The sequence below is a fragment of the Carassius gibelio genome, chromosome A5 (assembly GCF_023724105.1).
Source record: "Carassius gibelio isolate Cgi1373 ecotype wild population from Czech Republic chromosome A5, carGib1.2-hapl.c, whole genome shotgun sequence".
NCBI lineage: Eukaryota > Metazoa > Chordata > Actinopteri > Cypriniformes > Cyprinidae > Carassius > Carassius gibelio.
Window position 1 is genome coordinate 27,958,715 of NC_068375.1, and position 21,897 is coordinate 27,980,611.

General features: G+C 37.3%; 1 protein-coding gene across 2 annotated transcripts in view; it reads right to left on the bottom strand.

Moving 5' to 3' along the window:
- Window positions 1–1,137: 1,137 nt before the first annotated feature.
- The window catches only part of LOC128009455 (NMDA receptor synaptonuclear signaling and neuronal migration factor-like), a 29,879-nt gene continuing 9,119 nt past the window's right edge, over window positions 1,138–21,897 (bottom strand). Inside the window, exons 2-15 of one of the 2 annotated variants that reach the window (XM_052592951.1) lie at window positions 21,080–21,141; window positions 20,137–20,820; window positions 19,964–20,036; window positions 17,213–17,281; window positions 13,213–13,265; window positions 12,659–12,748; window positions 11,373–11,500; window positions 11,143–11,226; window positions 10,801–10,834; window positions 10,553–10,623; window positions 10,357–10,436; window positions 8,214–8,316; window positions 5,359–5,434; window positions 1,138–4,821 (exon numbers count right to left, since the gene is read on the bottom strand). In XM_052592951.1, coding sequence (XP_052448911.1) covers window positions 4,724–4,821; window positions 5,359–5,434; window positions 8,214–8,316; window positions 10,357–10,436; window positions 10,553–10,623; window positions 10,801–10,834; window positions 11,143–11,226; window positions 11,373–11,500; window positions 12,659–12,748; window positions 13,213–13,265; window positions 17,213–17,281; window positions 19,964–20,036; window positions 20,137–20,820; window positions 21,080–21,141 — 1,705 coding nt within the window. In that variant the 3' untranslated portion in view covers window positions 1,138–4,723. The remainder of the gene's footprint in view (window positions 4,822–5,358; window positions 5,435–8,213; window positions 8,317–10,356; window positions 10,437–10,552; window positions 10,624–10,800; window positions 10,835–11,142; window positions 11,227–11,372; window positions 11,501–12,658; window positions 12,749–13,212; window positions 13,266–17,212; window positions 17,282–19,963; window positions 20,037–20,136; window positions 20,821–21,079; window positions 21,142–21,897) is intronic. The other variant, XM_052592952.1, reaches the window with a different exon arrangement.

Genomic DNA, 21,897 nt, shown 5'->3' on the forward strand with positions numbered 1-21,897 from the left:
TTGATTTAACTTGTTTTAATAGGACATTACATTACATAAAATAAAATTCAAATTCCTTTTCCATAATGATCAACAAATTTTTAAAAAGCTGTGGGTGGTCAAATAATGCTTTATCAGATGTGATGCATTACAGATTCCTGTAAGGTATTTGGATTTTACACTATTTTGTGTAATGACAAGATGGCATTGTGTCCTTGCCATATGTGGGGCAAACACCAGTAAGTCCCAGAGAATGCATTCTGTTTCTCTTTGGCAGATCGTATCCCCTTCTCTCTCCTTCCTCAATAGCTTCACCCAGGTTCACACTGCTTCTCCGGCATAGCATTCGCTCTCCTTTTCTTTTTGTAAGGCACTAGCTTATACATATCGATGATAAGCTTTTTAATTATATTTGTTTATTTTTTTTTTCTGATTGAATCACAGAACGCTTTTGTGGAGCTGATGAGCTTGTCTGACTCATTATTTTTAATGAACCAAAAGTCTCCCGAGACCATCGGTTTCTCAACTCCAGCGCAGCAGCACCAATTAAACAGAGCAAGCTGTGATTATGTCAAGAGATTTGGCAGAGTGGCCTCTGTTGCTCTTCGGGTCACTATTGGAAACAGAAAACTGAGAAAGAAAAGGAGTGAAAGAGAGAGAGAGAGACAGGACTAAAAAGAAAGACACAGAGGGAGGTTGGTGTAGATTAGTTCAATGCTGTACAGTGGTTTGTCCAGCATCTAATGAAAGCACATGGCAACCTTTGTGTCAGGCTTTCTGTTCTGTCGAACAGGGAATCTCAGCACAGTCGTTTTTCTATTACTCACACTCATACCAGACCTTTTTGCTCATGAGAGAAGGACTACGATTCCCCTGGACTATTTGCTGTCAGCCCAGGCTACTTCCATACGGAGTGTGTGTGATTGTGTGAGCATGTGTGTACAGGTTTATACTCCAAACCACTTATTCTAGGTAGAGTCACAGGAGGTCTTGTATAAACAGCATTTAGAGACCATCACAGATAGATTGAGAGAAGGGTAAATCTCAGTAAATAGCACCAATGTTTTATTTCTCTCTGTTTTCCTTCTGGATATAGCTGGTCACTTGTTTATTGAGGGAGAAAAATCATGTTCAGGGAAAGAAAGACTCGAGACAGAATTCCACTTAAAACTGGGTTTATTTTTTTTTACTGTAAAACAGGTTAGGAAACATTTCCAGTGTACATTGCTGTGAAGAGGTTGTACAGGGATAAACAAACAGTTTAACTACCTTCCTAAAAAAGTCTCATATTAAATGCTGTGAACACTGAGCTAAAGAGATAGAAACTATGAGCTCATGCTCGATCCTTTAAAGTAGCAAATTGACAAGATGAGCCAATCTGCTGAAGAAATATTGACCATTTAACTGAACTAAACACTATAATGTCATATACTGGCAATGTAGCCAGACTAAGAAAACCATACATGTTTACAGTCATCAATCTTCAATATGTTCTATATATTGTAATATAGGCTATTTAAAGTATTCTCATTGCTACTGACAAAGCTTAAAAATGATTAGCTTCACCTGTCAGGCTTTGGAGAAATTAAAGAGACAATCCAAATCTGGAAAATATATTTTTCTTAAAAACACCATAAGACAAAGAGTCTAATGATCATGATGCTGTCAATCATTCAGCATTTAATCAAATGAACCATTTCTAACAGCAGGATGCCAGCATAGAGACACAGGACAAGAATAATATAACCAATAATATAAAATAAAATATTGCTTTAAAAAAAAAAAGATATATTAATGTATTATTCTTAATATTTTGCTCCATAGGTCAAAATCTGGCTCTTTTCTGTTGCCAGGCAGGTAACACATTAATACCACACCAGAACCATTTGAACATTCTGCAGATGTTTCTCAAATTCTCTTTAATATCAACATATCAAACCTTTAGGTTTGCTTTAACTCTAAAGGGAACTAACTGTAATATTGTGTTTTCAGGTACTTCAGTGCCTTATCGATTTTAGAGTTTACCAATTATTGTTTGAATTAGCATCACAACTAACCTTTTTTTTTTTTCATTTCTTCACATCGAGTTTGTGATTAATTTGTATAGTTAACAGAGAGAAACTGGTTGAAGCCTTCAAATATTATTGCCCAAAGCTCAATGACACCCCATGTCTCTCTCAGTTGTGCTGCAAAGCCAGTGGCCATGGTAAAAATAAAACGGATGCTGCAGGAAACATAAACTGCATACAAAGATATTCAAACAACAGTATTCTAGAGTAGTATGTCCTAGAAACCATACAGATCCTGTTACAATGTCTATTGCTACAGAAAATAGTGTCCAGAGATCCACAAGGATGGATTAGTTAGGAATGAAACACACATGCATGTTTCCACCAACACTTCTTTCATTTTCTAAAAGCCGCCTAACATGATGCATAACAATGAATACATAAAATGACTTTCTGATGCATGATGCAGTCAACATGAAGGCATACGGCATACACTAAACATCTTATTGCAAGGGTAGGGGGGTCTTCACACGTCACGTTTCATGCCTGACTTGCCAAAGACCTTTCCGCCAATCCAGATGGCTCCATGATCCTCAGAGCTCTTGCTGAGTCCTTATGGTTCTCACATGCCATTAGCTCAATCAGTGACAAGAAAATCAAACGCTTACACCCATAGATCATATATATTAATTTCTAGCTATTTTATGGCATTATAGCATACACTGACTTTGGTAGAAACAGTGCAAAAATGATCACAAGTTTAAATGAGTTTGGATAATAAAATATGAAGCCATATAAAGACATGCAATCATATGAACAGTAAAGAAGCGGTACGGCTGTTTTGAATTGATCTAATCATAACGCACTCCATTCCCCAATGGCCCAACAGATACATAAATTTTGTGCTTTATTTGATTTTCAGGGTGTCTGCATGAGTGGTCGGAGATGAAAAGAGATGTGATGGATCAACACAAGGCACACACAGATGCATCCTTCACATCTCAGTGCCCCTGTCTGTATCTCTAAAGCTAAAACACAAGCACAGATATGGGTATATGTGTAATTCTTCACATACTCTCCACAACTGCAAATTTTAACTACAACTTTATGCTCTAAATATAGCGATATTAGGGATCTTTATGCTGTTTGCTTCCACCGAATATTACAATGCATTCTCATCTTCATATTATTACCCCAGAGACACTAACCACATTGCACTTTTTCTATCTGGCAGCTTTTTACGAAATGCTTTAGACTGTCTATTGCACCAGCTGCTGCTGTTTTGCACTTGAACATCCACTCGTGATGATTAAAGATTACAACTATCTGCTATTTTATATGTTTGGTGCGTCCAAAACACACCCACACACCAACTAGAACATTTTCCTCCACAGAGAACCACTTTAAAGGCTAAATGTACTATCCTGTATACTATGGGAAAAAAAAACTAATCTTGACATTAAAACAGGATCGCAGTAACATTCAGTACCACTTAATATTGAAAAGATAAATATTGCAAATACAATGGCACTTTGACTTATCAGAAATGGAAAATGATCAGTTATCCTCCACCTACAAAGAAAACGCCACAAAACGGAGTTTGACATCATGTAAAGTACTGACAGACACATCTGACAAACAAACAGACAGAGAAAATACACAAACATGACGCGATCTGAGCACTAATTCTCTTAGTGAATAATGGTGTCTATATTATATATGTCTATTAAAATGAATCAATTTAAAATCTTAATCAATGTTTTCTTTTTAAGATGCTAGAAAATATTGAAAATATTTGAAGCTAAAAGACAAAATCTGCCATCTAAAATGAGCTCCATTATTACATGCCTTAATGTTGCACATACAGTACATTAGTATACTGTATAGAAATTCAAACATCTGAACACACAAAGCTCCTGATACAGATATAAAGTGTGAGTGCTATTTCAGCGCCACTCAGTTAACACAATCATTCAGACAGAACAACTTTCTATTGAAAAAACTTTTCTCTTTCGACCTCCTCTTCTCTCTCTCTCAATCTAAAGATGGTACAGTACAGAGAGAGGTCAGTTAAATGAATGAAACCTGAGTTATATTCCCTCTAATGAATCCTAAAAACCCCACCATACCTTAAAAACTAAAACAGTGCATGTTATGCTGAAAGATAAATTACAGTAGTTATTTTATAGAGTTAGACTGAATATGTAAATACAACAGATACTGTATTTAGTTCCACAGTTTATCCTGCATTTGTAGATAGTGAATAACACAATAACCTCAAGGCCCTTTTCACGGTTAAATGGCCTTGTTTCACTGTCCCTGCTAGATAACCACAAAAAGAGCTACTCAAAAATACTAAAAAACAAATCTGTTCTTATTTTTCCTCCCTCTTAACAAAGCTTTTTCAATTCTCAAAGACCCTGAACGTCATTTCCTAGACCTCTCACAGGCTTAAAAGTGAAGACCTGCAGATATCTACCAAACGTTTCTCTTTCAGGCTGAAAGCTCAAATGGATGGGTTGAACACACAGCACCTAACAGTAATGGCTGCTTTCCCTCATAACATTTGAGGGCAGAGAACTGGAACGTCTTCTCAATGTCAGCCATCTTCATCCGCAGGCTCATCTTCCTCCTTCCACCTCAGGGCTTTTCCGCCCAGGCTCTCTCTGGAGGTAACATTGCCGCGTGGGCCCTAAAGAAAGCTACCTGCCTCTTGGGCTGCTTAAACCACAATGTCACAGAAGGTCATCGTAGTCGAGAAGTTTGGAGTGTTGGCGGCTCTTCCACAAGCGGTAGAGGCGGAAATCGAAGTACATCTCGATCATCTCCTTACCTGAGAGTGGAGAGAGCACAGCAATTTTAGCTCTCCTTAAAATATCTGACTATAAAATCACAGGCAGCATGTCACACATCTACCAAACCCTCCGCTATGTAAAATAGATCTTCATTAGGAAGCCTTTATAGGCATTTGTGGGTGTTTTAAATACAGTTCTCCATTTAAAACACTGGTAATTATCCTCAACAGTGCGAATCAAGCTGTGTAGAGTCCATAGGGGACAAAAGGAGATGGAAGAGGAGGGAGGGGGCAAGTGAGCCTCCTGGGTCCGATGAAGAGACAGAAACAGTGGGAGATAATAATGAGGTTTTAATTGGAGAATAATTACTGTCAAATCATTAGCTGTGGCATGGATAAGAGTTGGGTTCAGAGTTCACGTGGCACATAAGATACACCATACTTTGCTTTGTTTTTTTGAAATGCATGTTTAATAGTTTGTTCACTGCTTGTGTGTCTGAATGTGTGATTGGTCATGTATGTAGTGTGTGTGTGTGTGTGTGTGTGTGTGTGTGTGTGTGTGTGCAGTACACTCACCCTGAGCTGACAGTTCCAGAGGAGACTTAAACTCAATGACATGAGGTTTCATCAGTCTCTTGAGGTTTTGAAAAAGCTGAGGACGAGAGAAAGTTTTGCTGTTTCACTTTCTCCTTCAGCATTGCTCACAATATTCAGAGAGTACAGATAAGTTTACAACCTTTTCAATAATTTATGCAGATAACAGATACCAGTTCAGATAGCAGAGTTGATAATGTAGATATAATATTTATAAACAATATATCTGAAACATAACATCATGTAATGAATGCAAATGTAATGCGATATATTTTTTATTATTTGTTTTGATTTTATACACACAACATTGAATATATTGAGTAATAATAATGATTTTTATTATTGACTTAAAATATTAAATATCTTTATTTATTAAATATCTTTATCCAAAGCTCCACTCTGATTGACTTAATAATGTCACTGACTGCTAATAGGAGCCATAAAGTGATGTATGTGCATCATAAACCAGAGGATGCTGAACAGGACAGCCGGAGGAGTGTTAACCTGTGTGTTCTGCTGTGCTGTGATTGACCCCCGCTAGAGGGGGTCTGGATGTGTCAGTGAGAATCCTTCATATCAGGACAAAGCCTGTCAGAGTGAATTAATTGCCTCCTGCCATTCCCCTCCCAGTCCTTTGACTTCTGTTTCTCTGGTCGCTGTCAGTATAATCTCTCATCTGGCATTTTTTCTAGAAGCTACTCTCCACCTCTTTAATCGATCACGAAAGCCACAGAAAGCCTCATGAATCCGTGCTCAGCTAATCAATCTCTTTCCACTGTAGTGAAGGAAAGGGTGTCTGGCTCTTTGGTCAGGCCATTTCTAAATCATTACTAAACCAAAGTGCTCGCACTAAGAATCCTCTTTCATCATGACCGACAAATCTAAAACTAATACTAACACTTTTTAGTTGACTTTACTTAGTGTACAACAATTTGGTGGTTTTAGTTACACATCTAGTAATCTGTACTATCTGCATATTATGCCTTTGTTACTCAGAAAACCCTAGTTAAGATAAATTGATTTGTAAGAGGACCATTTTTCTACTTAGTTTCTTGTTCTCAGCATGCTTTATGAATTATTGTTTTTGAATGGAAATATATACCATATTAAAATTTAATACGGGTTTGGAATGACTTAAGGGTAAATAAATGATTGATAGCATTTTAAATTGTGCAGGACTATTCCTTTAAACACAAAAAGAAGGCACAGAGCTGTTGGGTTGCTTGGTGCACCTGGTCAGGCACTGTATACAGTATAGCAAGTTCACTCAAGCTCTTTCTCTCCCCTTTCAGAAGTAGCAGTGCAGTGCTGAAAGGACCATGTGAGAAAATTGCTAAATGAAGCGAAAAAAGCCTCCATGTTTCTTTCTTCCCATTTACTTCAGTTTTCTCTCTGTAGACCTGCCTTCCTATACTGCTTGGATGAAATGCTCATGTGGCAGAAATTCTAAGAGACTCTAAGAAAAGTTTTGTGCATCATGGTCATGTGTACTTCAATTAGTGGCTGCATGTACTTTAATCAAGAGACTGCATCCAAATGTGTTTACAAAGTGTCTGTCATACAGTTGCACCACAGTGCTGTCAAGATTCAGCATAATGCTGTTGCGGAATATTTACTATGCTTAAAAATAACCAGTGATACTTTGCATATAGATGTGAAAAGAGAGGACAGAAAACTGAGAAAAAAAAATCAGCAATTCATCAGCAAATCAGACAACCTGCATGTTGGAAACATTATGCACAATATGCACATGCACTCATTGACCCTTCAAAACAGCTAATGTCTCATACGAGTGCATTCAGACACATCTGTTTACAAGCCTGATACATATATGATCTCATAGCCATGAAGCTTCCTGAATAATGAAGACAACAAGTTGAAATCAGACTACAACATATTTCCAAAAATATTTCCATGTAGAGATGCGGCTTGGATCAGATTTATCTGTATTTTGGACATGACAATATAGTTCCACTGTATTCTTTGAAGAACCTTGAAGTATGATGTAAATACCATGGTAATTATTCAGTATAATCCAATAAAATGGTGTGTGTCACACAATTTTCTGTGTGAATGGTTATATATGGAAGCCTGTTTCCTAAAGTTATAATTGCAAGACATAAACTCACATATATATATATATATATATATATATATATATATATATATATATATATATATATATATATATATATATATATATATATATATTTATATAAATTTTTTTTTTTTTTTTTTTTTGCCACCGAATAAAAAGAATAAAAAATAAAAATATATTATTTACTTATTTCCTCGGAATTGCGAGTTTATGTCTTACGACTGCAAGCTAAGATCTCACGATTGAGAAAAAAGACTGAATAGTGCAATAAAAAGTTGCTATTCCCTGTAGTTATTTTTTAATCCTGTGGCAGAAACATGCTCCCACAGTTATAAGCCCATATCCAGCTTGGCACGACTGAATACATGTCCAGAGCTGTAGTGGCTGGAGGCTACTGTCAGTATGTGCCAATGAGAGACTGCGTGTGTGTACATGTTGGAGTGTGTGCATGCGTGAGAGTATATGCTGCAGAGAAGTACGGGGGTGGAGGGGTGACAGACTGCCTATCTGTCAGTCACAGAGCAGTTGCTTGTCAATCTGGCACCCTCATCTCCTGCCATCATATCCCTGCCTGACCCTGAACACACTCCCACCTGTCTTCCTCTGTTTCTTACACACACACCCCCCCCCCCCCCATCTCTCACCACTCATAATTTCCTGTCTTGTCTTCATGACAAAAGCCTATGGCATAAAACATGGGTTAAAACACAGATGGAGGTGAGCAGATGTGATTATCTACCTTTTCTCCGTTAGCATTACCGAGCACATAGCAGCCCATAATATGGATGAGGTTGGGTTCAGGATTTAATAAACTCATGAATCTGCCGAGTCTCTTCCAGAACCTGCAAACAAAAGCTCAGAATGATTACAAGGTAAGGCTATACAGTTCTTTATATTGCAATCACAATTAATTTCATTTAATCCACCTGAAATATATCATATTTATTTTATGCTGGGAAGTGAATGCCATCTTTTAGTAGTCTACACATCCAAAATGATCTGAGAAGTGATCAAGTGATTCAAGTGACCTTGAATTATTTATTTCTGTTTTATTCATCAGTAAATGAAGAGTGTCTTAAAAGTGTCCTCTTTGCAGGATGAAAAACAAAAGCATCATTCAAATTCTGAATAAATTATACATGGCAAAGACCACGAAAACACTAGAACATTCTCATAGTAATCACTTAAGCTGTCACGTATATATGTGACTTGTGCTGGCAAAATGATTCACAATGAGCCAAGTGATTTGTTGGAATCAGACAAAAAGCGACTGAGCTACATCCGTTTGAAGTCGACGAAGTCATCAAAGTCAGATCTGAGAAAAATCGAATTCATGTTTTCTAAAGATTCCAGAGCAAAATCACCTAACACCATTGCATCGTTCCTCCACTTCTTTTCTAAATAATAATTACTATATTAAAACCCTTTAACTGCCCTACCAAGAAAAAAGCATTTGAAAAAATTTTTGTTTGCATTTCTTATCTCCTTATGTCATTAGTTACCAAACTCAATGTATTTTTTTTTCAACACGTCCCATAATTTTTAAAATATCGGCCTCTACCAAATGGTTGATATGTCACTTTATGGCAAAAGTACCGGAATTCATACACATACTATGGAAATCAGAAAATATGAACTATAATGAATGATCAGAAAGTTATATTTCTCAGCAAATAGTACATTCTGACAGCAGAAAGGATTATCTGAAAACATTAGCTTAGCTTTTCTATGTTTACCATAAAGTGACAAATCAACCATTTGGTTGAGCAGGCAGTTAAAGGGTTAATAAATCACAATCTAGGCATTGTTTTTGTATCTTTGTTATTAAATATACGAACAGATGCAAAAAAATATTAAACAACAACAGCAGAACAAATATAAGAAACAAATAGTGCATTACTTATTTCTTTTAAAATCTAAACAAAAGCATTTAAATAAGAAAAACAAATCATCAAATGTAAAAAGCACTTAAGTCTGTTCATTACAAATAAACATATTATTAAAACTATAAAAGCAGTTCAATCGAGCAGCGAATGAGAATTCATGTCGATTCATGTCCGTCAGCGACAGCGCAAGAACCAATCGGAGAAAGTTATGTATTAGGGATTGTTGATAATCATGTGAACATTCTACTTTTTCTGTTTGCAATTAGTAAGAAGCAAAATTTGAAGCAACAGGAGTATCTAATAGGCAATTAAAAAGTGTTAAAAAGATAAAGATGTGACTCCCCTGGGGGGTGGGATTACAAAATGAACTTTAAAATGTGGATTGACAGTCAATTTTAGCATGAAGATATACAGGGAACAACACTCCCTAGACTTAGTATGTCATATTCAAATTTCAGTATGACTAATAATAATATTATATTCTAATAATTCAATTCAATTCAATTATAAAAATGTATATAAATGAAACCAATAAAAAAATAGTGTATATTACCTGCTAATACTAATAAATTAATACTAGTATTCATCTTAATATCTTTGTTTTCAAATTGTCAACCACAGCACTTTTATTTTGGTGGAAAGCCAAGAGTGACTTTAATGATTCTCATTTCAAATCTGGAAAGATGGTTGAGTGTAATGCATTTTCAAAAGCAACCAAAGTCACAGCAGTGTGGAGCAGCATTTACTGCAAACCAAATAAAAGCTTGCGTTAACATTTTTTTTTTTTTTTTTTTAATCAGCTCACAAAAATGACCTATTTTGGATTCAAAAAGGCAATTTTCACCAAAAGGTGACAAGTTTGCATCCATTAATTAATTTCAGGAGCCACCATCATGATCTCACTTTTTTATTATTATTGTGCAGAACAATTACTAATAGAACAAAAAGAAGCAGATATAAAAGGCTTCACTTTGTTTTGTGAAGGTGAATACTCACTGTATCATGTCCTCCTCCTTCTCTACTTTGGCAAATGTGGCTACTTTGTTCTTCAGTAGGTAGAGATGACCTGGACCTCCCTAGAGAATACAGAGAGCCAATTTACACACTGCGAAATAACATGTACATAAATACTCCACATGCAGACTTGTGAAAAAGCAGGATATGCAAATAATCACACACATATTTTCCCAACCTGACAGAAGATGAGCATGTTCCAGATTTTGCAGCCTTTTCTGTAGGCGGTAAGTTTCTTTTCAATCTCCTCTGAAGAGTAGAGAGATGAGAGAAGACAGATAGCAGAGAAGTAGAGAGAGAGAGAGAGAGAGAGAGAGAGAGAGAGAGAGAGAGAGCAGCAAGGGAATCATTTGAAATTACAGTCCAGCTTTTTCGTAGTAAACAAGCGGCAAGAACAAACATCAGGTTTGGCCGATTAACACATACCTAGTATATCATCAAAGGTGGCATGTTCATGATCCTGCGGGGAGAAAACAGGGCGAGCATGAATGACTCATTAATAAAAAGCTGCATAAATCTGCAACAGGAATCATCAGTTGGTAAATATCACATGGTGTTTTTATTTGAAAATAATTCAAGCATAATACAAGCACTACATCACTAGCTCAGCATTACAAAGCAGCAATTTCAAACAATGATGATTTACACTACTGAAACTTGCATGCAAGAGCTGACTGGTAGACATCATTAGCTGTGCTTTTTACTGGATAATCAAAACTTTGATTCCCTTTGATCCCATGTATGACTGCATCATTAAATTATACTCACATAGAGAATGGGGATTATGGAGGGGTCGTCCCGACGGATGATGTTGGGAAGGTACTCGGCCTTTGGTACTTTTGATGAAATTAGCTGTTCAAAAAACAAGGATGAATAAAACACTCTTATTAATAAGGCCACTGATGATCAAACAGCTGCGCTATATGTAATGAGGACCTGATGTAGAGTTGATAAAAAGGCAGTTGGCTCGTGTGAAAATGATTGAAGGATGCATGTACCATGATTTTGGGTGGGATGAAGTCATCGCCCTCACAGGCTGCTCTTTCCAACTCTCTCTCTTCTTCCCAGTCGACATCATCATAGTCTTCTTCATCCAGATTGCCAGACGATGCCTGGAGGTCTGCACCTGGGGAAGAGGGCATATGCAAATACACAGAAACTCAAGCACATTAACAACCAATGAGATGTTAGGTCCTATCAACATGCATTCTGTCGTGCTTGTCCTAACATAACCTCTTCCGCTTGTTTGTGAAAACATAACACATTTAATAATATAGGACACAAAAAGAAAGCACACAAATAGACAGCAGGGTACATTCATTGTAAACACACATTTTACACATAAGCACAGATGCTGATGTGTGTACGTGAGTGATGAATCTTATGAAGCCTCTAAAGAAAATATCATATTAAGATTTTGTTTAACTTTTTCTTTTTTATCTTTTTTTATTAAACTGAAGTACATTGTATTGCATTACACCACAAATTACATTGTCGTAATATGAAAAAATCGAATTGCAATTACTGTAAATGTAATAAATATATCCATACAGAAGACTTATATTTATGCATTTAGCAGATGCTTCTATCCAAAGCTACTTACAGTGCATTAATATTTTTTTACCTAACATGTTTTCCCTGGGAATCAAACTCGCAGTGCTCTACCACTTGAGCCACAGGAAAATGTGTATATATATATATATATATATATATATAAAGTACATAAATACAAAGGTTTGTTGTTTTATTCAGCAAGGATGAATTACATTTATTTAATCGTGAGAGTAAAGACATTTATAATGTTACAGGAGATTTTTTAGATAAATGTTGTCTTTTTAACTTACTATTCATCAAAGAATAAAGAACAATCACAGTTTCCACAAAATATTAAACATTAATTTTCAACATTAATAATAAGAAAAGAAGAAATGTTTCTTGAGCACCAAATCAACATATTAGAATGATTTAATGGATCATGTGACACTGAAGACTGGATTAATGGCTGCTGAAAATTCAGCTTTGCAATCATAATGATAAAGTACATTTTAAAATATATTTAAATAGCAAACCATTAATTTAAACTGTAATAATATTTCTAAATACTCATGTTTTTACTGCAGCATTGGTGAGCTGAAGCATTCATTTAGACTGAGGCCTGGAGATGTTCTTAACAGGCATTGTAAGATTCACACATGTATGAGTGTTTTGTGTGCGTGACCAATCACGTGCATGTAGTGAAATCCAGAAAAAGAGACAGCATGACTGTGTATGTGTGAGGACTCACTGTCTCTGGAGTCATGGAGAGAATCAGGCTTGATGGGTGTGGGGTCACTCCAGGACCTGCTGAAACTCTTCGCTTTGCGATCAGCATATGCTTATAACAAAGCAGAGGAGGAAAGCATCACACACAGTGCTCTTCAACACAAACACACACTCTGGGCTCTTGTCCTGGGTTTGGGATGTGACACGTTTGAGGATTTCTCAGTTTTAGGCTGACTAGCTCTAAAAATGAGACTCAATTTGACTCTGTAACTCTTATTAACAGGGAGGAATTATTCAACACTAAATAGCATCACCAACTGTATTTCAGACCAAGAGCACCAAATGGTTTTGTTTTCATCCTTTTTCCAGATGCATCTGTAACCCTTGAAAATAATTCACCCGACACCATGAATTATTGGCAAGCAATGGCATGTTTGCATATTTAAAAAATATAAACTGCACAAATATACAGATGAAATCAGACAAACGTATTGAGAACATACACACAACCATAAGCATTAACACACTCATTCACTCGCTCACACAAACACACACAGACGTCTACAAACAACTCACTCTGGACCTTCACCCTCCTGCTGCCCACCATCCTCAGATGTTTCCGGAAGTTTCTGGGATAGAAAGGATTTGCAGAAGCACAGTGGATTTTAAAGAAGTATAAGTAGGGGAAAACATAAGAAAAAATGGGAGATGAAGAAAGAGGAGACAAAAATGGAAATGTTAAATACACTTTCAAACAATCCATTTATACATGGTAGCACTAGCATGGCTGATTATGGATGAGTGTTTGAAGTTATACAATCTCAGTGCACTCCAGACAAATCTCCTTTCCTCACAGTTCCTCTGTAATAAACAGGCAGAAATGAACAGTTTGTCCCACTCTGACATTGCTTCAGGCTTTAGAATCACAACATTTACTCATCTGTGGGTCTGTGTATTCAGATATTTTCATTACTGTACTCTCAAGCACACTGTCTGAGATATTAGCTTGAAGTCATCATGGAATCCCAAATGACAATTCTTATTTACTATGGAATATTGCAGTGTTTATTATAAATGATCAGTGCACATTTAAACAAATAAATAATAATAATCCATATTCCTTCATAAATTAAATCAACCCCCCCCCCCCCCCACACACACACACAATTACATCTAATCTCTGATGAAATGTTCACTGGCGTGAGGGAGGGACAATCATTTCTTTCTTTCACTCAGATCTGATCACAACAATTGGCAAACAACAACAGTCCAACGAACCTATCAATTACTGATGGACAAAATCAAGTCCTGGCTTACTGTACATCACTGCTTGCTCGACTAATATACATCATATCCGTTTCATGCATTAATTTTCAATTAATTACATTTATAATGTGCTTTAAATGGGGGGGGGGGTCTCCTCAACCACCACCAGTGGTGCGTATAACTTAACATAACAGAAAACTCAATATTTAAATCTTAAATGTATTTTAAGTATTTCTTTTCCCACTTAAAGTGTTTTACAGCTACAGAAATAATTTTTTTTTGTTTTTGAATCTGTTTCCTTACCTTTGAATGATCAAAAATCAGGAAAAGAGACTCATAAAGACCTCAATTTAGATATATATATCTATATCTATAGATATATATATGCAAATCGGTGTCATTATAAACCCAGAGAAACTGAACCTTAAATTTATATATCTTGCTTATAAGGTAAAGGTGTTTCAGTGATAGACCATTATCCCAGTAAAACTTGCAACAATTTGAATAACTTGTAGAAAGTACAAAAAATGCTTTCTGGTGCTTCATGTTCTCATTACAGCAGTTCTGGTAACTTTCAAACCAGAAAATTCAGAAAATCACTCACAGAAAATTGACCACTACAAACAGCCTCATCAGAGAATGAAAGTAAGTTCAGTTGACCCACTCTTTCAACTGACAGACTCTCTCTTCTCGTTAACAGTCAACACTTGTTCTCCATGCATCATGTCACCATGGTTACACTGTAGTGTAGTATAGTGGGAGAGTGTGCTGTAGAGAGGTAGGTGGTCTTTCCTCATTTGCCAACAAATAATAGAGCAGCTCATACAGTCAATGTGGAGCCTTAAAAAATAAATGAGAGCTGGGTTAGGGTTGAAATTATGAGGCAAATTGGCTTTTACAAAAAGCAGAACTGATGGTCACAGCGTCATAATCTCACACATAACATGCAGCCCATATCTTACAGTTAGCATTTTGTTTTCTGCAGGCATAATGCAGTTGCACAACATCACAATTTTAGAAAGCAGCACTGTGGAAGCATGTTAAATATACTGTGAGAAAACTAATATTCCTGCAGTACACTGATGTATAGCAGAGGAAATTTTTTACAGTAGGTAGCTGAGCCTCTAATCAAATTCACTACTGTGAACATTTTACAAAAGAGAAAAGGCCTTTTTTTAAATATCGCTGCTATATTTGAGATGGTTACAAAGAGCACAGTGACAATGCATCTTTATAGTTGTCAGAGATGCTTATCTCTTTATGTCCGTCTTTCTGACATCCTTCTAAACTCCTGTCAAAGTCATTGTGCCGGCTGACAAAGAGTGCAAATCTTCATCAAGTTTCAAAAATAGAAGATCATATCAAGAGAACTATGTCTTTTCAGCAGGCCATTTTTAATGAAACACTCTAATGATCTTAATCCTCATTTGTGAGTGTACTGAAAATCAGTCAGATCGCTGGAGAGTGACATGTTGATCCTCACACATATATATAATGGTTCCTTTTATTGCAAATGATATAACATCACACATTTCTTAAGAACAGCCATTCAATGGGTAGAACAGAAACAGATCAAAGTTTCTATGAAATAACTCATCAGTGCCAGAAGATTTAGTGCGTGTTCCACTTTCTCCATCCGATAAAAAAACTCCAAAATCAATCCAAAATACTATGAGTTTTAAAAGATAGTTCACTCAATTCTAATTCCATTATTATTAGTTCCATGCCCTTTTCCGAATCGGAATCATTTGATGGCATTCATAAAACCAGAATGATTTGTTCACGAATTGGACAGGTCTGATCCAACTAGTCATCTTACTGACTCAATTACAGAGTTGAAGCAAGTTAAAAGCTCACTGAATTAACAAGTTACTATTAATATTATTATTATTATTATTTAGCAATATAAAACTGCTCTTTTGTGTTTGACAGAAGAAAGACACTCAAACAAGTTTTTAAAGACATAAAAGTGAGTGAATTTGGCAGAATTTTCTATTCCGAGTGAACAAATCATTTCATGTGCAGCTGTTTTGTAATCATAATGGATGTAACCAATTATCTGCAACCCTCCCACAGTCAGAGGACAGAGACAGACACCTACAGTAATGCTGTTCAGCAGTGTCATGGGATCTCTGCAGAACACTAAAAGCTACATTCAGAGTCTGCTCTTTTCTTGTTTGTTATTTTTTCCTTTTTTTCTGCAGAATTTCCTAAATTACCACAGGAGAGCTGAACTATGTTAAACCTTTCCTGGGAAGAGGAGAATCACGTCTGTCCATTCAGTTTACCTTCAGAGCACTGCACACTGCGTTCTTTCTTGCAATTCAGAATCATCATTTTGATGATCTGCCAGCAGACCAATTAGGTTTTACCGGGTGAACAAGTGTTTTTAAATATGTAAGCCAATTAAGCCAGGCGGAATGAGATTGGCTATTGAGTTACTCATGGTGCACATGGCATTAGTATACTGCGTGACGGCAGACCGATAAGCGAAACTCCCGAAGTGTTCAGTCGTCAGCTGTATCGATTAACAAACTCCAGGCACCGCACCTTTGGTTATTCGATTGGCTTATTGATCCAAGCAGCCATGCACAGACAGACATGCACACATATACCCAGGTGCTGTATGTGTACAGGTCAAGGTTTTACCTTCAATCAAATGCAGTAAAACATGAAATTACTTATATTGTAGGAAACAGCAAATGGCATAATAATCATACACTTGTACGAGGGTTAGGTTTTGGTTTAAAAATATAAATATATTTCTATGGAAACTAACCCATTTTTTTTTCCAGGATTTTTTGATAAATGGAAAGTTTAGAATAATTAATTCATTTGAAATTATTATTAGATTTAACAAAACTAATTTAAAGCACCCTGAATAAAAGTATTAAATTCTTTACAAAAATAAAATATAACAATAATTATTGACCAGTAGTGTATATCTAACAATTGTGACTTTGTTTCTTATTTTAAACGTTCTCTTACAATTACCACTTATATTGTTTAGTCTGAAGTGGAAACCAGCTTTTATAGAAATCCCTGGGCTTAGATCAATAAACTGCTTCTGGCTTTCTGCTTGGTAAGCCTAGCATCACGACTCCACAGGGAAGTGTGCCATGAGCGAAAAGCAGATCCTCACGTGTAGTGTGCAGGATTTGAGTGTGGACTTTAAAGATCTGAGGGGATATACACACACCATAATACTACTTTACAGTAACACAGGACAACACAAAACACAAACACCATCTCTCCACTGTGTGTTGAGGGAAGGGCTGAGGCATAGGACATTAGGGGCAGAAAACAGTACCTCTCCATCAGTGCGGTGGCCTCTTGCTCTCTTTTCCTCCTCTTTCTCTCTGCAATTCCACGGAAAGCCCTGCTGGGACCGGTCACAATGTTACAGGTGCAAGTGTGTGTGTGCAAAGGGAGCAGTGCAAGAGGAAAAATCTAGAGTGACAAGGAAGGTTCAAACCACAACAGGTGATCACCATCCACAGGTCAACGGGACACTAAAGACATGAACACACACTAAACACTACGACCACAGCGAAGTCAAGTGCAACAGACACTCAGTCAACAACCAGCACAGAGGATAAATTCACAGGAAAATGTAACATCTTTGTGGGAGTGGTTATCATATTTGCTGAGCATCTATTGTTTTTCACAGGGTGACAGAAGGTACAGCCATCATTACTGATGTTACACAACTGATGTCAAATCAAACCACTGTCCTCAGTAGATGAGGTTAACGACAGCCCAGAAGCTATGTTCTGACAGTGTGTGTGTGTGTGTGTGTGTGTGTGTGTGTGTGTGTGTGTGTGTGCGCGCGCAATTGCATGTGGATGTGTCTATGTGACTGCATCCTGAAAACCTTCCGAGCCTTGACAGATTGGCGATGGTCTTGGAACACTGCGCACAGATTTTGATATGAGTGACTTTTCTGGGGTATACTCAGGCTAAAATTATATATTTTTTGTGCAATATTTAACATAGTGACAGCAGCAATCACCATATTCCTCCTTAACTGGGCCAGGTCACCATTATATATATATATATATATATATATATATATATATATATATATATATATATATATATATATATATATATATATATATATATATATATATATATACATACACATACATACACACACACACACCTTGCATTATAGTAAAAACACAAGCTCTGTTCCAAAATCTAGTCAACTGTCTACCTAGTTCTTATTTTAGGAAATCGTAGGCAGACTCCCAAAGGCTGTTCCTAAAGGTGGGTAGATTCTTATGTTCTTATGTTCAAAATACATTTTAAGGCAGCATTGTGAATTGAGATTTTGACTGTAGTTTATTCAGTACCAAAAATGGACAATTAAATTATTTTATCTAATTAAAACTGTATTTTACTTTATTCTTACTTGTGTGCTTGGGTACATTTAGACACTACATTAGCATTTTTGTACATTATCAGCGTGCATGAAAATGTTTTATGTTATGGTCTTTAAGTGTGTTTTGTTTGTGTGTGTGTGTGTGTGTGTTTTAGTTTCTTTAAAGACATTTACAATAAACGAGAAAGGAGTAGTATGCTAGTATGTTTTATTTTAATTCTGTCTTAGGTTCACCTGTTCACCTGCAAAAGCATCAACATACTGCTGTTTGATTCCTGTCCTTTTATTTTTTTCTATAAAAGTAAAATAAAATAAATAATAATAAAAAATTAGTAGGAGACAATTTCTTAGCTTTAGAAACTAATTTGTGGTTGAAACCCAGAAAACTTCAAAGGTTATGCCACCATAGTAGTTCCACAAACAGGCTGTTGAAATGTGATTAATAACGATACTAACCTGAGTGACTCACAACTGGTATTGGTGTATTTTGAGCAGTGTGAGACAGTTTCTTTATAACTTCAAACACTCTGTCTAATGCTGGTGGAGTGAGAGTTAACACAGGACAGGAGAGGCAGCAGCACAGTGAAGCAGAGGGTGGGGATGGAGAGAAGCGTTGATTTTAAAACAGTGGGTTAATAAGAAAGAAATACTCACGATATTCTTTGGAGCCAAGGAAAAAAATGCATAATAAAAAAGAGGAAAGAGAGAGCAGGTGCTTTAACCATCACAAGAAAACACATGAAAAGCAAGTAAAAAGGTAAAGTACACAGGACATACAGAGTGTTTTTCAAATATGAACATTGGATCAGGTCTTATGAAAGGATCACCTAATGCTTTATCACTATCTATTACAGTCAATTATCACAAAAAGTGGCAGCTCTACAGCCAACCTTGGGAGAAAACACTGACGATTCACACAAATTTTAAGGATTTTGAAGGGAAAGTGTCAGTTAGAGACTAGCAAAAAGGCGAACGAATAAGTCCGAAGAGAAAATGATTTAAGTAGCTACAGAGATAGCAAAGTATTCACAGACAGAGAGGGATAAAGTGGGAGGGGAAAGGCAAGGAGAACTGACACCAGAAGATGAGGTAGGAGGGTACAGTGAGGTTGAGGGGGAGACAACAAGCATGAAGGCTGGAGGGAGGCGGACTACACCTCAGTGGGGGGCTCAGCCAGTGGGCTCTGTGATTAAGACTTCTGCCCGACAGGTGATAATTAAGCATTCAGGCTGATCAGAAGCATCTGAGCACAGAGTATAATGGAGCCTAAATTTACTCAACTGAAAAGTTGAAGGACAAGAGAAAGAAAAAAAAGAGGAAAAAGAAAAGCATAAAGAAAAAAGATTGAAGACAGGAAACAGGACGGAAAAGAAAGAAATTGAAAGTAGGAGAACAAATAAGGCAAAGAGAAACATGTAGGAACGGGAATGAAAAGAACAGGTAAAGAGGAAGAAACAAAAGCCAGAGCTAGAGGAAGGTGAAGAGGGGAAAAGAAAGAAAGAAAGAAAGAAAGAAAGAAAGAAAGGAGGAGGAAACGGAGGACAAAGAGAAAGAATACCTCCTGTCATCCCACACACATGAGTCAGGATAGTTAAATTACACGTCTGTTTCATAGACCAAGCCTACACAGGAGGAGAGAGATGTTTGATGCACTGAATTCCCATGTTTACTCACGCTTGCATGGTGGTGGTTGCAGTCTGGAAGCTGAACATGTTCTCTTTAGGGAACCAGCTGTTCGTGTGATCCTCTACGAGAAAAAAGAAAGAAAGAAAGATAGCCTAAGAAAAGTAGCAGGTATAGTTTAAATCTCAAAATACACCATTCAGTGATGGTGATGTTCTTCCTACCTCGATCCTCAGAGGACACACGGTCCTCACTGTACATCCTCTCCAACTTCTTGTGCTGTTTGCCACCATCATGTGGTGACGTCTCAAGGTCTAGAGAGCGCTGGCTCTGGCAGTGTGGCCGAATGCAGTCCACACAATCCGGCGTGCAATCCTCCCTTGACCTGCTCCTTCTTGAGCCCCAGTCCCGGATGTTATGGGCACTTCCTGAGCTCTGCAAAGGTTGCATCAGAGGCGGATGGCTGTAGTGATGCTGGTGGGTAGGGCCGTTGTTTCCATGATGGTGGCTTCCTCGATGATGGCTGCCACGTAAATTGGAGGGACCGTTGGTTCTGGGCGGGTCTGTGGTCCTCTTCAGCACCTCGAGCTCCAGGCTCTCCTTGCTTCCCTGGCTCCCAAGCATATCTCGCTCCCTAGTAATGGTGTAGACCCGTGCTGGCTTCAAAGAGCTCTCTGCACACCTTTGATGATGCTGGTCCTCAGAAGAAAGGCTGCGTTCTACTGAGAGACGTCGCTTGGAACTGGTAGGAAGGGGTGCAGACTGGCTGCCTGGTTGAACCTCTTCTTGACTGGGCTTGACTATTAGAGTGTGTTGGGAGTATGGCTGGAGGCTGTTGTTGTTGTTCAATCGGCTGATGTCTGGGGAGTCTGTATCTTGCCCAATGAAGGTGTCAGATAGCAAATGATCTGGAGTGAAAGACAGAAAGGGACAGAGATAATCAGATTTTTTAATGTTGTCTCCGCAAAGCAACAGGTGCCAATGAACCTCACCGTTAATGATCAATTAAAGGATGACTGGGTGAGTTGACAGAAGTGCAATTAATGTTAAAACTAAAGGATGATGCTTTCCTACATCAAGTACTAATACACTCAAGCACTTCACAAATTGTAGAACAGGCAAATAAGAGGAGGCAAAAGACTTGGCATGAGGTGGAATGGACCTAACCTGATCCGTTGCGGTTCTCAGGGTGCGTGTGAGAAAGGTACTCTCCAAATGCTCGAGCTGCTCTGCAGAGAGACAAATAAGAAACCAAATCAAAGAATGGAGACAAAACTCTGTCTTGATGCACTTCCCATGCTGCTGCTTTCAGTTCTCAGTAGTTATTCCCAGTCCAGTTGTTAAGTCTAACGTCATACATCACAGTTTCCGTGTCCAAACGCTTTTCCAATCTCAAACGATCAAATGGTGCTATTATAAATTCATAGTATGATGTAGTACTATTGAAAATTCATGATCCTAACATTTATCTGCTGAAATCTCAGCTAGCCAGGAAAATGTAGTGTACACCGTGACTGCTTAAAAGCTTAACTTAAAGGTGTGGCACAAAAGAACAGTGCTCATAAATGTCTGCTGAGACATTCTTTTTCACTTGAAATGGCATAGAAGCTTGGACCTGGAAACAGTATTCGATTCATCTTGTCTTACCAAGCAGATCATTCATGATAATACTGCAAGCAGCTTCCATATTTCATATCAATTTCAGTGGAACTCTCTGTCCTAAAGTGTTACATAGAGCCATTTACAGACCACTAACTTCATAAAAATTTTTTAGATATTGCTCTTGGCCACTAATGCGATTGAGTGATATATGGCTTTGCATTTAAATCGAATGTCTGCTTTATAATTTGACTCTCTGATAATATTCTTCACTGGAAGTCTGTGTGACATGTGTAGTCAAGACCAAATACTGTTTTTTCCTCTTCATAAAGCATAAGACCACATGTCTAATTCAGTTTATTTTCCATATTCAAAAACCTCACAAG